Source organism: Strix uralensis, chromosome 11, assembly GCF_047716275.1.
Source record: "Strix uralensis isolate ZFMK-TIS-50842 chromosome 11, bStrUra1, whole genome shotgun sequence".
NCBI lineage: Eukaryota > Metazoa > Chordata > Aves > Strigiformes > Strigidae > Strix > Strix uralensis.
This window is the reverse complement of record NC_133982.1, coordinates 5680245-5700801: the sequence shown is the minus strand read 5'-3', so window position 1 is coordinate 5700801 and position 20557 is coordinate 5680245. Positions and strand designations below refer to the sequence as shown.

The 20557-nt window shown below is 41.4% G+C and overlaps 2 protein-coding genes across 7 annotated transcripts in view; both read left to right on the top strand.

Annotated features, from left to right (window-relative positions):
* The window catches only part of UBE2Q2 (ubiquitin conjugating enzyme E2 Q2), a 52501-nt gene extending 41834 nt beyond the window's left edge, over positions 1 to 10667 (top strand). For 2 of the 4 annotated variants that reach the window (XM_074880782.1, XM_074880780.1), the window contains 6 exons: positions 971 to 1031; positions 3089 to 3179; positions 3498 to 3556; positions 5075 to 5123; positions 6037 to 6132; positions 8994 to 10667. In XM_074880782.1, coding sequence (XP_074736883.1) covers positions 971 to 1031; positions 3089 to 3179; positions 3498 to 3556; positions 5075 to 5123; positions 6037 to 6132; positions 8994 to 9149 — 512 coding nt within the window. In that variant the 3' untranslated portion in view covers positions 9150 to 10667. Of the gene's footprint in view, positions 1 to 970; positions 1032 to 3088; positions 3180 to 3497; positions 3557 to 5074; positions 5124 to 6036; positions 6133 to 7144; positions 7212 to 8993 lie in introns of all 4 variants that reach the window. The other 2 variants (XM_074880781.1, XM_074880783.1) reach the window with 2 other exon arrangements.
* A 101-nt stretch (positions 10668 to 10768) lies between these two features.
* FBXO22 (F-box protein 22) lies at positions 10769 to 18191 on the top strand. Of its 3 annotated transcripts, XR_012630434.1 has the most exons (8): positions 10769 to 10957; positions 11075 to 11207; positions 11454 to 11541; positions 11945 to 12040; positions 13052 to 13216; positions 14168 to 14333; positions 14468 to 14599; positions 14692 to 15054. XR_012630434.1 is itself a non-coding variant. In XM_074880617.1 (7 exons), the coding sequence occupies exons 1-7, from the start codon at positions 10854 to 10856 to the stop codon at positions 15972 to 15974; spliced, it is 1182 nt and encodes a 393-aa protein (XP_074736718.1). In that variant the 5' UTR covers positions 10769 to 10853; the 3' UTR covers positions 15975 to 18191. The 3 variants fall into 3 exon arrangements, 2 of the variants coding, with proteins under 2 accessions (XP_074736718.1, XP_074736720.1); XM_074880617.1 differs by lacking the exons at positions 14468 to 14599; positions 14692 to 15054 and adding an exon at positions 15545 to 18191; XM_074880619.1 differs by having other exon boundaries at positions 14468 to 15054.
* Positions 18192 to 20557: the final 2366 nt, after the last annotated feature.

Below are 20557 nucleotides of genomic sequence, written 5' to 3'. Positions count from 1 at the left end.
TACTGTAATTCCTTGGAGAGAATGTGGTCACTGCAGTCTATTGGTTGTATAGCCTTCAGAAATCCTAGGCAGATTCCTGATTTGCGTATGTCTTCCAAATAATTCTGTCAGCAACAGATACGCTGTTAAATATTAGCCCAGGTATCAAGTTTAATCATAGTTGTTTAGTGTATATGCATGAATAGTCTGTGGGGGAAGAGATAAGACTTTGGAACATCACTGATACCATTTTCTAAATCTTGTCTGATGGTTAAAGATTTATTGCGTTTTCCTAGGCTGCTTGTGAACTTCTGCAGAGAGGAAGCTTGAGTATGCAAGAAAATGGAAGATAATCTTTCATCCTTCCCTTTGATTGAAATGCATAACTATTGTTTAATGTGCTTGAAACAAATAGACTGCTGAAAATCACCAGCTGGCTTTCAGAGAGAACTATTGTTTTGGTGCATCTGCCTGGCACCTTTGGTTGGCTGTTGGGAATGGGCTTCATCCAATGCAGTATCTTCTCTTTTGGGGTTTTTAGCCCATACACTGTCCAGTGTCCTGTCCTGGTCTGCCAATACTGACGAGAACCTATGAAATATACTGCTGCATACTCACACTGTGTTAAGTGTTTTAAAATCGTGTTGGTTGTGTACTGGGTGTAAAAAATACTGAGTACTAAGCAAACTGGAGTTGTAGCTGTGAAAAGTTTGAAGGGGAACTGGGAGGGGGGACAAGTGGTTAGGTGTCAGAAAATCATTTTGATTCATGTAGAATTTTTTTTTTATAGAAGTGAAAGAACTTTTTTTCCTTGCAGTTGCTCAGAAGTGCTTCTGCTGTTGGAGGAAGGATGTGCCTCAGTATCTCAGTAATCTTATCTATTGCTTACATCTACTGACAGTGTTTGTACTTAAAAGCAAAGAATGTTTTTGCTAAGTTTTACCTTGTTAAGCTTTTAGTGCATAATTAATTCTATCTAATATTTCTGCAGGGATATATTCAGTGGAACTGGTAAATGACAGCTTGTATGAATGGCACGTTAAGCTTCTAAAGTAAGTTATTAAAGTTTTTATATGTTCTGAAGAATCTATTTTATTATTGATGCACAGAATCTTACTTCTGATAAATGAGACTCTCTAGCCAGAGCATATAAAATAGTGTGTGGTAGCTACAATTCTGATATACAGAAATGTGCACAGAGATTGAACTGTAGTAATTGAGCTGGCAAAACCCTAAACCCTCTTTGCACAGCCAACAGAATACATATTACCTAACTTTCATTACTGTTCTATTCTCTTTCCAAAACTACTCCAGAATATGAATGATTTTTTTTTTTGGTCTAGAGTTTTTGTCTGGGTGGTTTTATTTTGGTTTTGTTTGTTTTTAATTTCAAGAAAATGCAACTTCTAGTTTCATTCAAGATACAAGAAGGAACAGAGCTGTCTTAGTGTCAGTAGTTCTTTGTTTCTACAGTTGAGCAGACACATAGGACTGAAACTTTTAGGTATAACATAATTATGACTTATATAAGTACATAACTTGTCTTCTCTTATGTACTGCTTTTCACTGTGTGTACCAGATGGTAATTCATCTTCTTGTGTCCATAGTCCAATAACTTTAATTCTGGAGGTATTATACTGAAATTATTCCTGGTAGCGGGATCATCTGCCATCATCCTACAAGATAACCTGTAGGAAGGAAAAGCCTATCCAAAGTAGGCTGAGTGGCTGCAAAAGGTGGCAATGGATGAAAGAACTTCCATCAGTTCAGATATACCATGGTGAATAAGTATAAGGACATAAACTGTTTTAGCACAGTAGTTGACCTGCCTGTAGGAATTGTTGCCTTGTCCTAGTGGTAAGACTTCTCACCAGCTGCTGAAACACAGTTTTGTTTCCTTCTTAGTGTAATCATAGGCATGTGAATGTTTAGAAGATGAAAATGGCAGGAATGACGTATGTCAGAAAAACCTGTGCCATATTACAGGAGGCCTTGTCTGTCAAGTGCTTCTGTAACAAAGTGCTCAAACCACTGTGCAGTGATGTGAAACCTCTTTTCAAGTGCTGTGAACAGGTCTGATTTTCTGCCTTCAAGAAAGAGAAAATGAAATGCATGCAGCAAATGGCTTCCAGAATGACTAAGAGAAGATAAGAAGTATTGTGTTTGTTTATCCCAGCAAAAAGTGTTTGAAAACAAATGAACTGTGTGCAGACTAGCTGAGGGGGTAAATGTCAGAGAGAAAAGAGCCCATTTGAATAAGGAACGGTATTGTTCCTAGAATTAAGTAACTCTGATCTGGCCTAGTACAAGCTATGGCTGAAAATGATAGGTTTCTAAGCTTTGGGAGATTTTTTTTCTGAAACAACATCCCATTGGTAGGTTGGGGACAAACTGCCCAAGTAGTTCTGAAATGGGATCTGATAAGTTTTTGTGATTTCACCTGTAGCAGCGGATTGGATTTAATAGCCTATCAGTCCCTTTAACGTATGCTTTTGGCTTGCTGCAGGTATTTTTTGACTAGTCTCTTTTAAAAGCTGCTGAGGTGTCAGAGTCTGGGTGGGATTAACCCAGTAGTGTCTGAATTAATGTCTAGGCTGCTCACCACCGGCATTTTGCAATAAACAGTTGCTGAAATTCTGCTGAGCAGAAGCTGCTGGCTTTAATACTTCTGCTGATGCAGATTACTTTTTAACAGCTGATACAGAACTAGGATCGTATATTCCATAAAGGATTCACTAACTGTGTACTGAAAACTAGATCACTGCAGTCTTCCTGTTAGTTCAGCCCCCTCCATCTTCTTGAAACATACGTTTTTGGTGAACTGCAGAGGATTTAAATTGCTGTTTTCAAATGAACAGGTTATGTTGCACTAACTAGGTTCAAATAACACTTGATAGTATTGGGAATGTAGTGCGTTGCAGCAAGATTTCATGCTGATCTCATGGCAGAGTATTTACTTGGTAAAGGCAGCAAGAGTTTTCTACAGTTCACCTGAAATTCCAGTTTGTAAACTACAAATACATAAAGGAGCTCTTTAAGAGTAATTACTATTTACAGGTAGTAAAAATATTAATTTCATCCAGGGTCTCCCCCGCTGCTTCTTTTGTAGGGTTGATCCTGATAGCCCACTGCATAGTGATCTTCAGGTCTTAAAAGAAAAAGAAGGTGTAGAATACATTTTACTCAACTTCTCTTTTAAGGTATGTGTCTGTGGGAAGAAATGCTGGAGTTAAATTTGTAGTTTACTGTAGAAAGTTACTGAAATGACCCTCAGCTGTTACTTGGGTAAAGGTGGAGCTGTAGCATTAGGAAAAAAAAAAAAGCATCTTTTTAAGTTTGGCACTAAAGCTTCCCAAAAATGGCTTTTTAGCCAGTACTGTGGAAAAGTGATTTTTACAGAACTGAAAAATTTTACTGCTTTAAAGCTGATTTGCCAAATAAGGCTACTGAAATACTTTCTGATTAGGAAAACAGTATCACAGTATAGTTCTTAACCTGTTTTTTGTTATGCCTTTCAGGATAACTTCCCTTTTGATCCTCCCTTTGTGCGAGTGGTATCTCCTGTGCTCACAGGAGGGTAGGTTTGAGTTGCCTTACAGAAATTTTGCTTTGTGGTAAAAATGTTACAACTTGACATTGGTTGATTGGGTTTGCAGGGAACATTTTGAGGCTACCATGAGACTTCAAGAAATTTCCCCTAAACATATACATGAGCTGCTGTAGACCTTGAGTTTGGTGAAGAGCTCAAAGTATGATGTGGAGACTTGCTTCTCAAGTTTTATGAGCTAATAGTAGGCAAACAGCTGGGTGCAATTCTTTGAATTGCTTAGTTTGTGTCTAGCTTTGAAAAACTCTGTGCCTGCCATAATGTTTAAGAACTGGCTTCTTTGTGGATGGTTAACATCGCTGTTACTTCTTCCGTTGTGTAGGATGTTTTGAGTTGGTGCTTTGAAGGGATCTTGATCCCTGTGTTGCCTTAAACTTGCTGTATAGTCTTACCTCTTGCTGGTATAGACTCTCTCTTGCTGGTAACACTGCCTTAAAGCTTTTGTCCCAAAACTCATCAAATGCTAATCCAAAAATACTAAATTTAATCGACACCATGCTCCAAAAGTCATCTAAAATGTGTTTGAAGTGCTGTCCGTGACACAGAAACTTGTATATATCCGTGGAGAGAAGATTAAATTCACCTTCTATTATACCTGTACATTTGAAAATGCAGTCTGCGATAGCTGGTGCTGATTCTGATTTGATTTTAATAGCTGCATGTCTTTTTAGCATTCAAGTAATAGTGCAGTTTAATAGTGTTGATGAGGGGTTGCTGCGACTGAAAAAGTAAACAAGCAGTTCCAGACACCAGAAAACTCATTTGGATTCTGGTTTTGTTGTACTTGGACTTCTTTGTAGAATGAAAGAAAGAATGGCCCAGAAAATTTTCAGTTGTCTGTTCCCTATGAATGTCATACAGATACATGTTGTTTGAATGACTTGATCGTAGGGGAGACTACATTTTTGGAGTGGTAAATTCTACTTCCTCAGTCCAGGTTTTGTGATGACCAGGCATTCTGACTGACAGTCCAGTCAGCACAATGCATGATGAAGTGTTACGGAAATTAGAAAGTGGTTTATAGGAAAAGAGCAAGTGAAGGTCTGTTTTATCTTATTTGTCTATATCTTTGATTTATAGGTGCACCCACATTGTTAGGAATTGTGTTAAATTTCTTTACAGAAGTGAATTTGTTTGGGTTTTTTACAACTACCTGTCAGTACAATGTATATGTAGTGTAGCCATAAAAAGCAACCTTCCTTTTTTCATGGTCTGTGTAAGGAGTTGTGCAGACTAGCTTGACCACTGATTTTAACTAAGTGTAGAGCAAAGAAAAATTTTTTTTTTTGGTCTCACAATGCTAATCTTCTGTGCATAAGTATAATATGGCTAACTAGTTACAGTATATCATTGATTAAAGGGCATTTCAGCTTTATGTGAACAAAAAATTTAACAAACTAGCTTGTAAGAGCTTAAAGTGCTGTGAACAGTTTCATTTTTTTACTAACTGCTGATGTCAAATATATTTTCTTCCACATTTGTTTTTAGGTATGTCCTAGGTGGAGGTGCATTATGCATGGAACTTCTTACTAAACAGGTGAACACAGGCTCTGTTATCTGGACAACAGCAAAGCATGCTTTAAAATAATGAAAATAGGTGTTTCCCCTGAGTTTGAAGAATCCCTGTGTGGAATACATTATGCACTCCAAAGGGAACATGGTGGAATAAACCTCAGTCCCACAAGATTTGCCTTGCTGATCTTGTGTGAGATCTTTTCTGTGTGTGATCTTTTCTGCCTTGGATGGCTTACAAGAGGTCTGAGGAAGAGGCAAGAAGTGAGAGCACATCAACTTTGAATTCTCCAAATTTCTGAGAGGAAGCCAGTGTAAAGAGTGGAGCAAGACACTTTTTTTTTTTCTTTTCCAGAAGCCTCTGCACAAAGCTCTGGAGAAGTGAGGAACACAGAAGATTCTAGCCATAGATTACATTTGTGTAGACAGAGTGATTGGTTTTCTTTTTAAAATAAGTAAATGAATGAACTAACTATTTGCAGGCTCTGGCAGAAACTTTTGTGAACCCTGGAAGGTAAAGCAATGCCAGAGACAAGACATTTTCATGGGAGCAGAATTGTCACAGCTCACTCAATGGCTTCATTAGATAGCAGTCTTTTCTACTTACAGGAAGTTGTAATTTCTGTTGTGACATTGCTGGAAATGTGTAAATGCTGTAATAATACAGCTCTTCTTGTTTTTCTGTCTTGCTGTATTTTGGAAATGTGTGATTCAGCCTTTTAATTTTTTCCTACAAGTTCTTAGTACTAATACTGTGTATCACTTTCCAGATTTTCTCTGGAAAATAAAAGTTGTTAACTGAAAACAAGTAGTTAAAACGAAAACTGTAGTGCAGGGAAAAAAAAAAAAATCCCAAAGCACACATTCCAAAATAGATTTGCAAGGTGAGCACAAGAAGCAAGTACATGTTATATAGAAATATTTCCTTCCTCCTCCAGGGCTGGAGCAGTGCCTATTCAATAGAATCAGTCATCATGCAGATCAATGCCACTTTAGTCAAAGGAAAAGCCAGAGTACAGTTTGGAGCCAATAAGGTAAATGCGCTGTGTATTTCACACAGATTACTGATAGGCTTCCCTTTCTTTGCTGACTTGTGTAGAAGATGCTTAATGACAGAATTGTCATTGCAAATATATTTGCATTTTGATTTATCTTGATGTCTGGTGCATGTATGAGTATCTTATTGGCAGTTAACTATGAGTTTGTTAGGAAATGATGAATGTATGAGGAGGATTAAAACTTTGGGATGGGCAGGGTGTGCAAGTAGTTAGACTTGTACTATCCCTGTACTGGCAAGGAGGGGAGGAAGGAGGGTTCAGAATTGGGAATTGGGAGGATTTGGAAATTCTGGCTCTGAGAAGGGCTGTACATAACTGCCTGACTGCTGGGATCACATATGCTAATGTTAAGAATTTCTTGTCTTGCTGGACTAAACACCTACAAAGTTTCATGAGAGGGTGAAAAATAATACCATGCAAATACTTCTGAGCTAACCATTCAGCATTAATCAAAATCATAATTCAGTTCAAGTGTGCGTGCTGGTAATGGACTGTGACTTTAAAAGACTTTGAAGTACTAAATGCTGGTTTCAAAGGATGTTTAAATATTTAAGTCAATGAGATTTGTCACTTGGATGCCAGTTTTTAAGTACCAATTCAAGGATAGCGAACTAGGTAAGATGTAAAAGTTTGTGATCGCAGATTCTAGCCTGGTAGCTGGTCAGCTGAGCAAGACAGTTACAGTGCGGATTGCCTGAAGCCTGCCGTTCTGGTTTGCATGCACTTCTGACTTACCTCAGGTTCTCAACCCTCTGACAGAGGAGCCTTTCCAGCAGCAGGGGCGTACAAATTACTGTCATTATAAAGGAGGAGAAATAAGAAAATAAGGTATAATTGTCTTAAAAATCTTGTACTTCAAAGCCAGGAGTGTTGTAACATTGTGCACGGTTTTTATTTGTAAGCCTGCTGTAGAGTTTCTTTGTAAAACTGTTTTTAAGTCTGGTGTGTCTAGATGCAGGGGTTTTATGTTAGTTTTTTCTCCTTTCAGAATCAATATAATCTAGCAAGAGCACAGCAGTCCTATAAGTCACTAGTACAAATACATGAGAAAAATGGTATGTATATTCTTGCAACTTTGTTCTTGTCTGCACAACAACCTGGGAATTGATAAACTTGCAGTAAAACTTGAAGTGCCAGAGTGTCTTCTGTTGTCTTGGGAAGACCATAAATGGTGTTTCCTTTTTCTCATCTTGCACTAGGCAGACAATAGTGCTTAAAGTAACTTGACTAACAATCATTGCAACTTTTCCAGCTTACATGAATGTTCCATGTGTTCTGACTGTCTTTTGAAAGGTAGTTCAATTTCATTTTTTGCCAGTTGATCTAGGAACTTTATTGTTACTGTAGCTTTTAAAGTGTCTTTATTTGTTGGTGAAGTACCTGCTGGAAGTTTGCCTCTTCCCCTGAAAGGCTTTGTTTCAGTGTGGCAAGACCTTAGTAGTAGTAACCATTAAGGAAGAGATAAAGCAAGAAGAAAGACCAGAGACTAAAAACCACAGAAAGTCCAAGTGAAGTGTGCTGGCTGGAAAACTGTGCAAGAGAAATGAGACACACGTTTTTTTACCCTGTTTAAAGTCAGTTAATGGTCTCTCAGCTGCATAAAACAAGTATTGAAGTGCGTCTGGTATAATTGCATTTGTTGTGCCAGGATGAGAAGACTACAAATGACCTGAGGCTTTAAAAGGTTTAAGTGGCTTACATGTTATGTAAAAGTAGTCAGCAGAATTGGTACCCTGGTCTTATGATGAGGGAGTTAGTCCCAGTTACTACTTCCGTGATGTTCTTTGATCACAGTTGGACAGGGTGTCCTCTGGGAATTCATGGGGCTGTGAACATGAGCGCGTGTTTCAGTGTGACTCCAGTGAGCACCTTGGTTTCCCTACCTCTAAAACTGAACATAATGCCTTCTCTGCTACTGGGAGGAAGATTAAAGATAACGACTTTAAAATGCTTTCCAATTTTATGATATTTTGATCTTGCCATTAACTGAGTCTTTTGCTTTTTTAGTTTGCTACAAAAGCCAGCATGTTTACTTCTAGCTATGTGCTAGCTTTGACTACAGTGATTACTGCTGCGTCAGGAGCTGTACACAAAGCATTCACAGCATTTATTGCTGCTGCCAAAGGTGTCTTTAACTTATAGCTGCTACCTGTTCTCTGGGACAACATAAATAGGCCCTTTATTCACTGTACAAAAATTTAGAGGAATTTTTACAGTAGTGGCTGGGGGAATTAAGATTGGATATCTGGAGGTGGCTAGAAAAACTATGCGCACTTGGTCAGGTATTATTCAACTACTAAATGTGCCAGATCCTATCGAGACAAGTTACTCAACTGACATTTCTGAACCTATTCCTACAGCAAGATTTGCAGAAGTAGGATAAACCGTTCGGATGCTTGTGCATGCCTAACTCTTCAGTACGCAGGATGGGATTTGTATACAAGTATCCCAGTGTAGTCATGTGTGTATGTGTGTGCATTAAGCGGCTTGAAGACTTGGGGGTTCTACCTCGATTCCATTTGGTTTTGTTAAAGCAATGTTCCTCCTTGACCAGCTTCCTCTCTTGATGTCCAGCTTGTCTGACTCAGGATAGCCATAAAAAACCCCAAACTTTGAAGCATTTAGTTTTCACACCCAAATCCTGGATGTGTCACATGCTTTATCTCCTACTGCAGACCACTAGAGTTTAGGGCACTGGGTCTGGCTGAGCTGGCCTGCTTTAAGAGGGAAGGAAGGAGCCAGATTAGGCTTCAGTCTCCCACAACTTGAGAATAAAATGGTAAGATTGTTTTGGTGTAGCAATGTCGGTACCTAACACATTTCTCTGTTCTCCCTAGGCTGGTACACTCCTCCAAAAGAAGATGGCTAACATTGAGGACTCTTGTATACCTGGACCAATGTCAACAAAACAAGCTCTTTTTTATGTTTTCCAACACACAGACTCAAGCTATGAGTGCCCCTATAACAGCTGTACTGAAGACTTTAGCTATTAGATAAGTTAGTGGATAATCTGTCAACTGACACGTAAAGTATAAGTTACAGCCTTACCATTCCGCTCTTCTTAGGTATCTGGACTGAGCAGTTTGGGCCTTTACCATATTTGTTCTTATGGATTAAGCATTTGGGCCACGCCCTCCCTTCTCCCTTTTTTTATTTGAAAGCATAAGCTCCCTACAGCAGGCTATCGAGTTACTAAAGATCATTCAATAGGAGTGAGTTGTTCACACACTTTTGTGTATTTCTTACCTTTTGCAAAATGCAGACTGCAGAGACTTGCGTTGTATCGTTTCATTTAAAGCCAAGAAGTTTAATACATTGTTTAATACTGTTTTAGGAAATGTCAGGTCTTGCAAATCACAGTAGTTTTTCTGGTTGAAAATGACAGCATTTGTAGTATTTCCAAATTAATGATATAGGAAAAACACATGTATGTTAAGTCATTAAACATTTTTCATGGCTGTATGAGAATATGAACTGTTTCTTGGAAAAGATGCTCTTTTTTTAGATTATGTTAATTTTTTGTTTTGGTTTGTTTTTTTTGTCTTTTTTGTTTGTTTGTTTTAAGCAAAGCAAGGCTGTGCCAATAAAACCTTGTAACTAGTCACTTCCACTGGGGCATCAGAACTTGCTGGGCTGTTCCTGCTACTTGTTGGCTCAACCTCCTTAACAAGAAGAGCCGCAGTATGAAGCTTGAAGTTATTTAAAATACTAAAAACCTTTTTAGGTGTTCCATTTTATTAACGGGTTGTTGCAATCATTTGTAAACTAATGAACTTATAAAGTGATTGGCACAAATCGAGATGAAAATCCTTGAATGAAAAATTTTTATATAAAAGCTACAGTAAAGTACAAAAACACATCATCTGATTCAGAGGTTTAAGAAATGTTGCCATAGTCATGACCGTGGTTTTGTTATTGAAAGACTGATGGGAACTGTTCTTTCTTTATTAGGAAATGAATCTGGGTCTGTGTAATTACACTATGTTTCATTGCCTTACCTAAATCGATTCTGTTTTGGTTGTAGTGCTAGTCATTAGGCCTTTGCACCCCTCTGGGGCTGAGCTAAGGGTGTGTACCATGGATTAAGCACTTTTTAGAAGCGCAGAAGCATGTTTTTGTTATGGTTTTTTAGTTGACTATCCGATTTGTGCTCTTTTCTCTATCAGGCACCCACGGGTCCTTGTGCATTTGCTTCTAGATCCAGTTTTTAGCTCGAAAGAAACGCGGGGAGAGGTTTGGCACTGCTCCCCGTCCGTATCGTTTCCAATGTGCGGTGGGTGACTTCCCAGCCTTTCTGCTTGCGTGGTTGTCCCGCTGTGGGGCCGGGGGGCGGCGGGGGCTGCAGCCTGCGCGCCGCGCTGCCTCCGCGCCCCCCCCGCCGCCGCGCAGGCAGGCCGGCCCCTTCGGCGCATGCTTTGGTTTGGGTTCCATTTCTCATTGCGGAGTTACTTGGCAATGTACAGTAATTTGTAAACTTGCATCAAGTTTATGAATAAAAACCATTTTACGAAGCTGGCTGTGTCCGTGCTGGGGCGCTGGGCGGGGGGGGGGAGCGGGTGAGACCTCCCCGCCGCCAGGGGGCGCGAGCGGGGCTGTCCGGGCCGGCCCCGCCGCCGCGTGACCGGAAGGCGGCCCCGGGAGCGTCGGCGCGCGGGTGACGCAGAGCGGCGACGCCGCGGCGGGGTCTCGGCGGGGCCATGGAGGCTGCGGCGAAGGGCGGCCTCGTCCTCGGCAACCTGGCCGAGGTGGTGGAGCGCGTCCTCGGCTTCCTGCCCACCAAGGCGCTGCTGCGCGCCGCCTGGTAAGGGGCGGGGCCGCGGGGGTGGGCGCCGTCGGGGCGGTCGGCTCCGGTTCCGAGGCGGCGGCGCCGGGGGCCGGGGCGGCCCCGCCGACGCGTGGTGTCCGCGGTGTGTTGCAGCGTGTGCCGGCTGTGGAGGGAGTGCGCGCGGCGGATCCTGCGGGCGCGGCAGCGCGTCGCCTGGGTGTCGGCGCTGGAGCCGGGCCCCGCCGAGAGCCACGCGCTGGTGCGCGCGCTGGCCCGCGAGCTGGAGGTGGGTGCGCGCGGCGCCTCAGGCCCGGCGGCGTTGGCGGGAGGGACCGGCCCGGCGGGACGCGGGGTCGGGGCCTTCGCGCTCCTGTGGGGAGGTTGGGCGGGGGGGGGCGGTGCTCACGGCACAGCGCAGCGGGGAGCGGTTTTCCGCGGCCGCTCCTCCCGCTCCGGAGCCGGGAGCCGCCCCCTGGGACGGGGCGCCGGGGCAGCGGCCCCGCAGTACCGCCCTTCTCCCGTCTGTTCACAGAAGGTGCACGTGCTGCCGCAGACCGTGCTCTATATAGCTGACGCGGAGACGTTCAGCGGGCACGAGGAGTGTCACGAGCAGAAGAAAGGTAAAGGGAAACCTCCGCCCTACTCTCGCCCGCTTCAGGACGTGCCGGGGGTGTAAGCACGGCGCTAGGAGGGAACTCTCTGAATATGAATTCCAGGGGAAAGTAAATCTTTGGCAGAAATCATGACCTCATAGTTTTACCTTTGTGATATAAGACACAGCTCGTAGGTGCATGTTACTTTACACAGACCAGTTCCTTTCCCGCCCTCCAGAGGGTACTGGCTCCGTTTGCCAGCGGTGCTGTGCTCTTACCAGTCGTAGGGATTTGCTGCGTTGCTAACAGGGCAGCCACTGATGGGCAGCACTGGTTAAATGGTATGGGATAGACTGCTGGGCTTGTTGCAGTACTGTGCAGAGCAACTAATTTTTACTTCTCTCTGCCTTTTTTCTTCTTTTTTTAACAGCCAGGAAAAGAAACAGTAAAGAAACAGCAATTGCACTTGAAAAATTGTTGCCAAAGCGATGTCAGGTTCTTGGACTGGTCACCCCAGGGATTGTAGGTAGGAGGAAAACGTGTGATTTTGTGAGAGATCAGTTTGAAGGCATCTAAGTGTATTGTGCATCTATTCCAGTGCCTGTTTATCACAATTTCGTATGTTTTTGAAAGCATAGTCCTGCAGACTGACAGGAGAGTTCTCACAGCAATTATCATGTTTTCCCACCTTGTTCAACACTAGCTTAAATTTTAAGGAGTTCGTAGTGTCTCTGCTAAGTCATGTGGAGCTTAAATTCTTACTTCATGTGATGCAGTTATAGTTAAAGGGGTTGATTTAATTGAGCAGACAGCTTACTGCAGTTTCTCCTAGCACCTAATGTAATGAATATTTCTTAGATTTATCTGTATTTTTCAGAGTCATGTTGTGACTAATTGTACAGGACATTCTCAGTATGTACCTGTTTGTTATGGTCTAGCAGGAGGCACATGCAATAGCTATGGAAAATTCCCTTGGTGGTCTTTTTCTAGCACTTCACTTTTTTATCATTAGAAAACTTTTTCCTTAAATTCTTCCACAGCATAAGTAGTGTATTTTGATTGTTGTCACTATTGTAATTCAATAATACACTCCCAATATTTGTGTCAGTTTGCTTTATACTGTCATCATGTTTGTATAACACTTTTCCCTGTTTCATTTGTTGTCCTTAAAAATCTTGATTATGTTTGCGGACCTGCAGAAGTTGGCAGGAAGGCTTGAGACAGCTGTATTGCACAGTGCTTGTTTTCCAGCTGACTTACATTTGATGTGGCTGGAGGAAATGCCTAAATATATCCATGTCTCCTTGTCCAAAGTGACTTCAGCATGATCTGTAGCCAGCAGGACTCCTACGTGCTTCGTCTTACCCAAACATCAACAACAAAATCACACCAGCAATCAATTAGATATGTTGTTAGGGGAATGAACTGTCATGTTTTACATCACCTAAGCTGTTCTGCCTCTTTTAACCTGTGTTACAGGGTAGATGAAAGTATTAGAATTACTGAACACAAGATGTCTGGCTTTGTATCTTTGTAGTTACTCCTATGGGTTCAAGCAGCAATCAGCCTCAAGAAATTGAAGAGGGCGAAGCTGGGTTTGCTCTGTTGTTTCCCAAAATCGATGGGGTAAAGATTCATACCTTCCATTTTTCAAAAGACTTGAAGAACAGGGTCTTTGATGAAAGTAAATTTGCTGAAGCAGGTATGTCCTTGTTCTCCCCTTTATTTGGGTTTTTGTGAAGTGTTGTGCTGCTCTTTTAGGCGCCAGCATGGAAGCGACAGCTTCTGTGCTAACTCCACTCAAAGAGCATGCAGCAGCTGGTAATTATGCATCTCTGTTCTTCCCATTCTCTGGAGTATTACATTATCCTGAGTATCGATCTCAGATTACCTCAGTTAGGTTCCAAGCTGTTCAGAGGGAGCTGTTAAGTTTTGAGCAACTCTAATTGGTTAAAAGTAAAGATAAATGAGTTTGTGCCATTGGGAGTGATTCTCATCACTGCAGTTTAGAAACTTGTGGGGAGGAGCTGCTTTTCTTCTCCAAAATAACTTTGCATTTAGATCCTAAGTCAGGCGTTGTAGCGAGGAGGGGTAGAACAGAAGATGGCACGTTTCAATAAATAGAGTTTACATTCTTCATGTTGTGACCTCAGCAGAGTAGATCACTTACAAAGAGTAATTTAATGAGGGTTTCTTGAGTCTTCTAGGACCCTGGGAGTTTCTGCCTTGGAATAAGCAGCCTGCTGATGTCTGTAATGTATTTGATTTTCAGGTAAAGCTATTTACTGCCTTGTGGTCCTTGTTGAATAACCTGTATGCTCAGTTCTTGTCTGTAAAAGGACAATTAAGACTGCCAAGTAAAACTGAAGGGCTGTGGTAAAACTCAGGTGCTCTGCTAAAGAAGTGGAAAGCTGGAGGATGCAGATGCAGTTGTCTTTTCTCTGCTAGGCTCTTTTCAGAAATTCTCACTTACATGGGGAATGCAGCCCAGCTCCTGAATGCCTGGGCAACTTGGGTCTTGTTTTCCCAACTGCAGCAGTGGAAAGCCATTACTGAAGGTGTGGTGTATTATTTGAGGAGAGACTAGGATGGCTGGACTGCAGGGGTCAGGATTTAAACGTAAGAGGATTGGTGTTTGGGTTTTTGTTTGTAGGTCTGAAGAATAACCCAGATCTCCGGGTGGTTCTTCTGTTTGGCTACAACTCCTGGAAGTCTGGAGCGACTCGATTTCTTCATCAAATAGTCAATCCTTTGAATGAGAAAAGTATCATCCTGGCTGGGGGACAAGTGGAGAGCTTTACATCACTGACCTCTGAGAAGTAGGTACCTTTTTCAAGGCAAATTGTAAAGAAGATTTAAAATGGGAGAAACATCAAAGAAGCCATAGCCTTTTAGTTATGTCATATTAGGAATGCCCATTAATAGTAATAAAATGATAATTTTTTTTTTTAAGATAATAAAGTCCAACACAGGGATTTAGCCAGAAAAGCTGGAAGCTTTGTGTGACTGTGGTATGACCTGGATTCTGGAAACCCAGCTAGGAGAAACCCAGTGCGATGAAGATTTCCAGCTTCAGATACCCTGTGTGTGTTTATTGCCATCTGTGTTTACTCTGGCTTGCAGATAAATTATCACTTGTTGTGATAGAGACCATTTATGTGAACGTTTTGTTTCTAGGTCAGCCTCGTTTGGTTCACATTACAGAGCAGTAGCTGAACACACAAATAGGCCAGGCCTGTGCCCCAGGAGCACCCCTAACACACTGCTGCTGCTGAAGGACATGGCACTCCCAGGACAGGGCTAGATCTCACCTGGGTTACACCCCTTCCCTCCTCCAGGATCCCTGCAGGGCAGGGCTGCCGTGCTGTGCAGCGAGCAGGGAGGGCCCCTTGTGCCCTCGGACTGGCGGGTGCTGGTGCGTCCTCACGAGGGCCCTGTGCTGGGGAGCGCAGTGCAGACACTGCCGTGGGCTCCTCATGCCACTGTGGGTCTGGGCTCCATAGTAATACCAACGTTTTTCTTGTATCTGAGGTGTGCCAGCTGCACTATTGCTCCAGATAAGAGAGTTGACCATACAGTAAATTATTTTTAATAAAGCATGAGTAGGTAAGTACTGAAAGCAATGCGTCCTGGCCAGCCAAGGAGACTTAAAGCAACGTGACTCTGAAGCCATTATTGATTGCTGCCCTGGTTTGAGATGTAAATGCTGAGTATCTTTGCTTGTCTTAAGTTTAACTAATAGTTTAGTTGGAATTACAGAGTGGTGACATACACTAACTGCTGAATTTGGCACGCATTTGAAAGGTAGGCTTATGCTTAATCCTTGGTAATGGATATGAAAGTTTTTCCTTGCGAAAAGTTGCTAAAAAATGTTGCTAAAATTTGAAGGCTTTGGTTTGTTTTTTAACAAATGTGTAGCTTTCAGGATGTTGGTCTGCTTTGAAATCTGCTTCTGGCACAGGAGCAGTTTATTCAGGCTGGCGGTGGTCTCCCTGGAACGTTCTCTAACGTGGTGCCTGTTGCCTTTCAGTAAGAGCGCGCAGCCCGGCGATGCCTGCGGTGTGGTCGGGCTGGCTTTCAGCGGTCCCCAGATCCAGAGTGCCACTGTTTTGTTAGACCAGGACGTAGCTGATGAGAGGACAGCAGAAGCCGCCATGCAGCGTCTCAAAGCAGCAAACATCCCCGAGCGTAACACCATTGGCTTCATGTTTGCATGTGTTGGCAGAGGATATCGGCATTATAAAACCAAAAGGAATATGGAAGCAGATGCATTTAGGAAGTTTTTTCCAAACGTTCCCCTCTTTGGCTTTTTTGGACATGGGGAAATAGGATGTGATCGAATAGTTACTGGGAATTTCGTATTAAGAGAATGTAATGACATAAAGGATGACCTGCTTCATGGTTACACTACCGTTATGACTCTTATTCATCTTGGTTCAACTAAAGCAAACCAAGCGTAAATGTTTTTAATGCTTCAGTGAGCTGTTTGTTTCATTCCAGAAAGCTGAGAAGTCTGGAAGAGCGGACATCTTGCAATCAAAGCCCCTTCCAAAACATAAACATCATTTTGGTAATATTATCAAATCTTGTAGTTGGAATAGAGTTTAATGTAATAGCTACGAGAAAGCTTTGCATTTTGTGTAATCCCCTGTACACTTCAGAATTGCAGGTAAATGATATTTGATGGAATTCTGCAATTGAAGAAAGCCTCTTTCTTCCAAAATGAGAATGGTTTGCACAGATGGCAGTTGGAGTCCAAATATCAATGTGTAGAAAGAAACAGTACTTTGATGCACTCTATTTATGTATGTAAAACAGTCTAGAAAAACTACTGATGCACACTGAAATACTGATGCATAAAATCCACCATTTCCTGGATTTTATTTCAAGAGATGCACAACCTGCCCAGGCTTGAGTCCTATTTACAGAACCAAATGGTTTTACTAGATAAAATGAATTGAGGGAAAAATAACAAAGTGCTCATTAAATAAAGATGAAAAATACGCAAAAGTACCTTGCCTTCTATTCTTAGAGAAAAAGCTCTGATTTAAAGAGTCTAGTCACAAGCTCAGCTTGTCTCACCCTCTTGAACTGAATTTCAGTTGTCTTAAACAGCTGGTTTGGAATAATATCTGATACTTTGTGTGTACCAGCAGTTTCAGTCTTTGTGTATTTAAGTTTACACAATCGAAATGCACTAGTTGCCTTTTCCTTTAGATTCTCTTGTAGCATGATGCTCTCTGTTAAAAACTTTTTAAATCCAGAGGGCTAAAAATTAAGACTTCCTGGTATCTTTAAAAAGTTCCTTGACAAAGCTTTTTCTCTTTTTAGTTTGAAATTGTGGGCCACACGAGATCTGGCTGTGTTCTATTTATGTAGAGCCTTTAAACAAGACTTGTGCTTTTGCATGTTTTTCCCATGCTTTCACATCAGTCACCTGTTTTGATTGCTGCAGCTGGAATGCAGTATTGCAAAGTTGAAGTAAGTAAATTCAGCATAGTCTCAGTATTGCTAATAATATATTTGCTCCCTTTCAAATACTTTTTTCCCTTTTATTTTCACTTAGTAATAGAATGACAAGAAAATAAATTAATTTTGCACCATTTCACCACACTTCTAAATGCCAAAGCAGGCAGCTGGCCTGTTCTTGGTGTAGTAAAAAAAATACTTAGCTGTCTGTTGTACAACAAAATAATGATATTTTGCTTGAAATGTACCAGCCAAGACTACAGTTGGCACCTTTTGACCCATGTCTAGTTAAAACCTTTCCTAAACTTGGCCTAACGAGCTAAGGTAAAGGCAACAGTGTCCTGAGGGTTAACTGTTGTTTCAGTGGGTGCTGAGCACAGGCAGGCTTTCCCATGGCTGTGTCTGTGATGGGTTTTTTTAATTAGAAGACAGTGGATGAGCTGTGAACTCCCAGTGGCCTTCTAGGGATAGGAGATTAGTAAGCGTGGGTGTGACTTGGAAAATGTTTTGTTACTGCATTTAGAAGGAAAGGTATTTGGAAATGGAGTATGCTTGAATTTTAAGAGAAGCCTCTCAGTGGGAGGTGGGTACCTGTTTTTTCAGCATAACGGGAATGTCATGTTTGACCCTTTCTGTCTGCATAAGCTGCATTTAACAGGAAGCAAAGAAAATGTTTCATTTCTGTAGCACAGACAGGATTCCTGTAGCTGTTAGCAAGAGTTAGGGCTAGTCAGCATCACTACTAGCATAAGCCCACGAACTGTAACTGACGTTTTGCTGTAGTAGAAGTAGATGGAGTATGATCAACCACGCGCCCTGAACAACAGTGCAAACATGCCCAGAAGTGTCCGAAGACGCAGCTGGTGAGCTCCAGCGAAGGTGCAGCAAAACGGGAGAGTGCTTTGAAGGGGCTAATCATCAGCAAGGTCCCATAGCTGCCCAGTCCTGCAGCTGAGGACACTTAAGAGGTAAACGTAGTACAGAAAAGACACTGGGGGAGGAACCCCAAGAGCCTGCACCAGAGTCCAGGATCATCTCCAACCTCAGGGAGTGGGGATGAGCCCAGAGGACCCCAGAACTGTGCACTGCATGGCTGGAACTGCTATGCTGTCCCCCAGACCATGTCATGTCTTCCAAGTGATGGGGAAGTGGTGTAATTGATAAAATTGCAACATCTGTGATTAAAGTGTTTTGCTATCCAAATTCAATTTGCCTCCACACTCATTTGCTCTTCAACCGTGACAACTCCTGAGAGAAGCCAAAATGTATTTGCTTAAAAAGTGCATGTACCAAAAGGCAGAGCTTGTTCTTAATTGACAGGAAGTTTTGCAGTGCAATAATTTATATCCCTGTAACTCAAAAAATAACTACGAGGTTTTAAAGTGGACAAAATAAGTTAAATGAATATTCAGCAATTGAGGCAAATGTGAATAGCAGGACTGCTCTAAAGATAATTATCTGCAGTTACAGTGCTGATGGTAATATGTTTCCAGCAAGAGAATATAATCCCTGAGTGACCACATCTGGATTTTGGTTTTGTTAAGAAAAAAAGAAAACCTTCAAAGTCACAAGACCTGCAGGGAGGAGTGATGGTTTTGCTCACAAAAGGTAAAAGACATTATTTTTTCCCATGTTTTGAATATGAATAATGTTTCATTGCACATTTTTTCGTAATGCATCTTTCAATTAAGTGAACTGTGGGTTTCAAAAATACAAAAAACAGGCAAGGAGTGTGATGTGTAGCCTCGTACTTGCACAACCAAAACAGCAATTACCAAACAAAGCTATTACTATAATATTCTAAAACTACTAATCCAAGAATCCCCTCATTATACGATGTTTTTATAACGTACAGTTGTAAGAAAGCCAGAATCATTAGATAAAGCCAAATTATGCTGTGGCACAACTGTACTGCCAGAAGGCAATTTCAGTTAAAAACTGAAGAAAACTGTAAAGATAGTGAACTTGGGTTTTGTTACTCTCGGTGTCAGATTTGGTTTGGCCCAAGTTAATACTGGAACAAGCCTTATTTTAAGAAATGACTGAGTCATACTGAATCATGGCCCCTTGGCAGGGAACAGTAAACCAAGATACGTAAATGATGCACCCAAACTGACTTTCAGCATGCAGCAGAGAAGGCTGATAAGAATGTTAAACCTCAGACTGATTTTTGAAAAAAAAAAAAAGGGATTACATACAATTCTTAGTTAATTTTTATGAAGTCTACCTCAAAACTCAGTGTCATTACACCCTCTTAGTTTATTTTTGTCTTTCTGAAAACGGAGAACTTTCTATTAGAAGTAATTGTAGTGGTGTTCATTAGCTTTCATGTAAGACAGTAACTTTGGTATTGACTGAAGTTTTCTGAACCCCTAATGTCTGGCCAAATGAGAGAAGAAACATTTGCCGTTCAGATGCCTATTTTATGATACAGAAAAATAACGTTTGAGGTCTGGAAGTTTGCATAGTTAGAAGTTGCAAAGATAGTAAACATGTAAATTTCAGTGGTCTTTTATAGGGTCTTTTATATTATAATCTCTGAGCACTCTGCAGACATTAAGAAACTAATTATTTCCCCCACTGTCTGATTATTTTTCTTGATTATATTGTGGGGAAGATTTTTTTTTTTACTGCATGAGTCTGTGGTGGATCTCTAAAATATATTCCATCTTAATACAGCAGTTGTATTTTGTGCACACAAAAGCAGGCAAGATAAACTAATTATAAAGTTTCTTACTTGAGATTTTTCCTCTTCCTAAGCCCATTTCTCAGCCAGACACAGGCTCCAGAAGAGGCTGTTTCAGAGTGGCTCTGGATTAGCCATGACGGTGTTCTATCTAGGAATGTGTCTCCCGAATTACAGGCTCAAAGGTGTGCGGCAAGGTAAACTGAGCTCACTTCTGGTGGTGGTGTGCCTTGGTCCTGTAGCAGTTTTAGGTCAAACAGATACAAGTTCAAACATTGTAGGACCCTTGTACTGATTATTTTATGCCTACCAGTACTTCGTAACCATGTAGGGTATTTTTCTAAACAGACAACATGTAGCTACAGTGAAAAACTGGAAACTTTTTTTTCAGAGGAAAGGCATAAGACAGGTTTGGATTATTTGGAAATTATATTACCTGGATGCTTATGTTAGAATCATTAGCAGAGAAAGCTAACTGGAATTTTTTTTCCAGTGCTTTGATAATTTAGGAGCAAAAATTTTATTCTCAAATCAATGGGATTTGTGCTTCTAAATGCTTTTTAAAAACAATTTATAATTTGCCATCATTACATTTCACAGCTAGATCCTCACTGAGATTAGCAGGTAGCACAAACTTCTCAAAATAAATGTTTGAGTGATTCACATCACTGAATCAGTGGCAGTCATGTCACCTTTTCAAGATAAATTTTCACAGCTATAAGAGTTAGAAACAGCTTTTTTAAAATAAGCTCTTCTTAGCCGAGTTGTCAGTATGGCAGTAGTGAGAGCAAACACTAATCCCCTCAAAACAAGAACTCTCCTAGAATCTCCAGAACTGGTGAAAGTGACTGAAGAGTTTGAAGCAGCAGCAAATTCTGCGATGGAGAA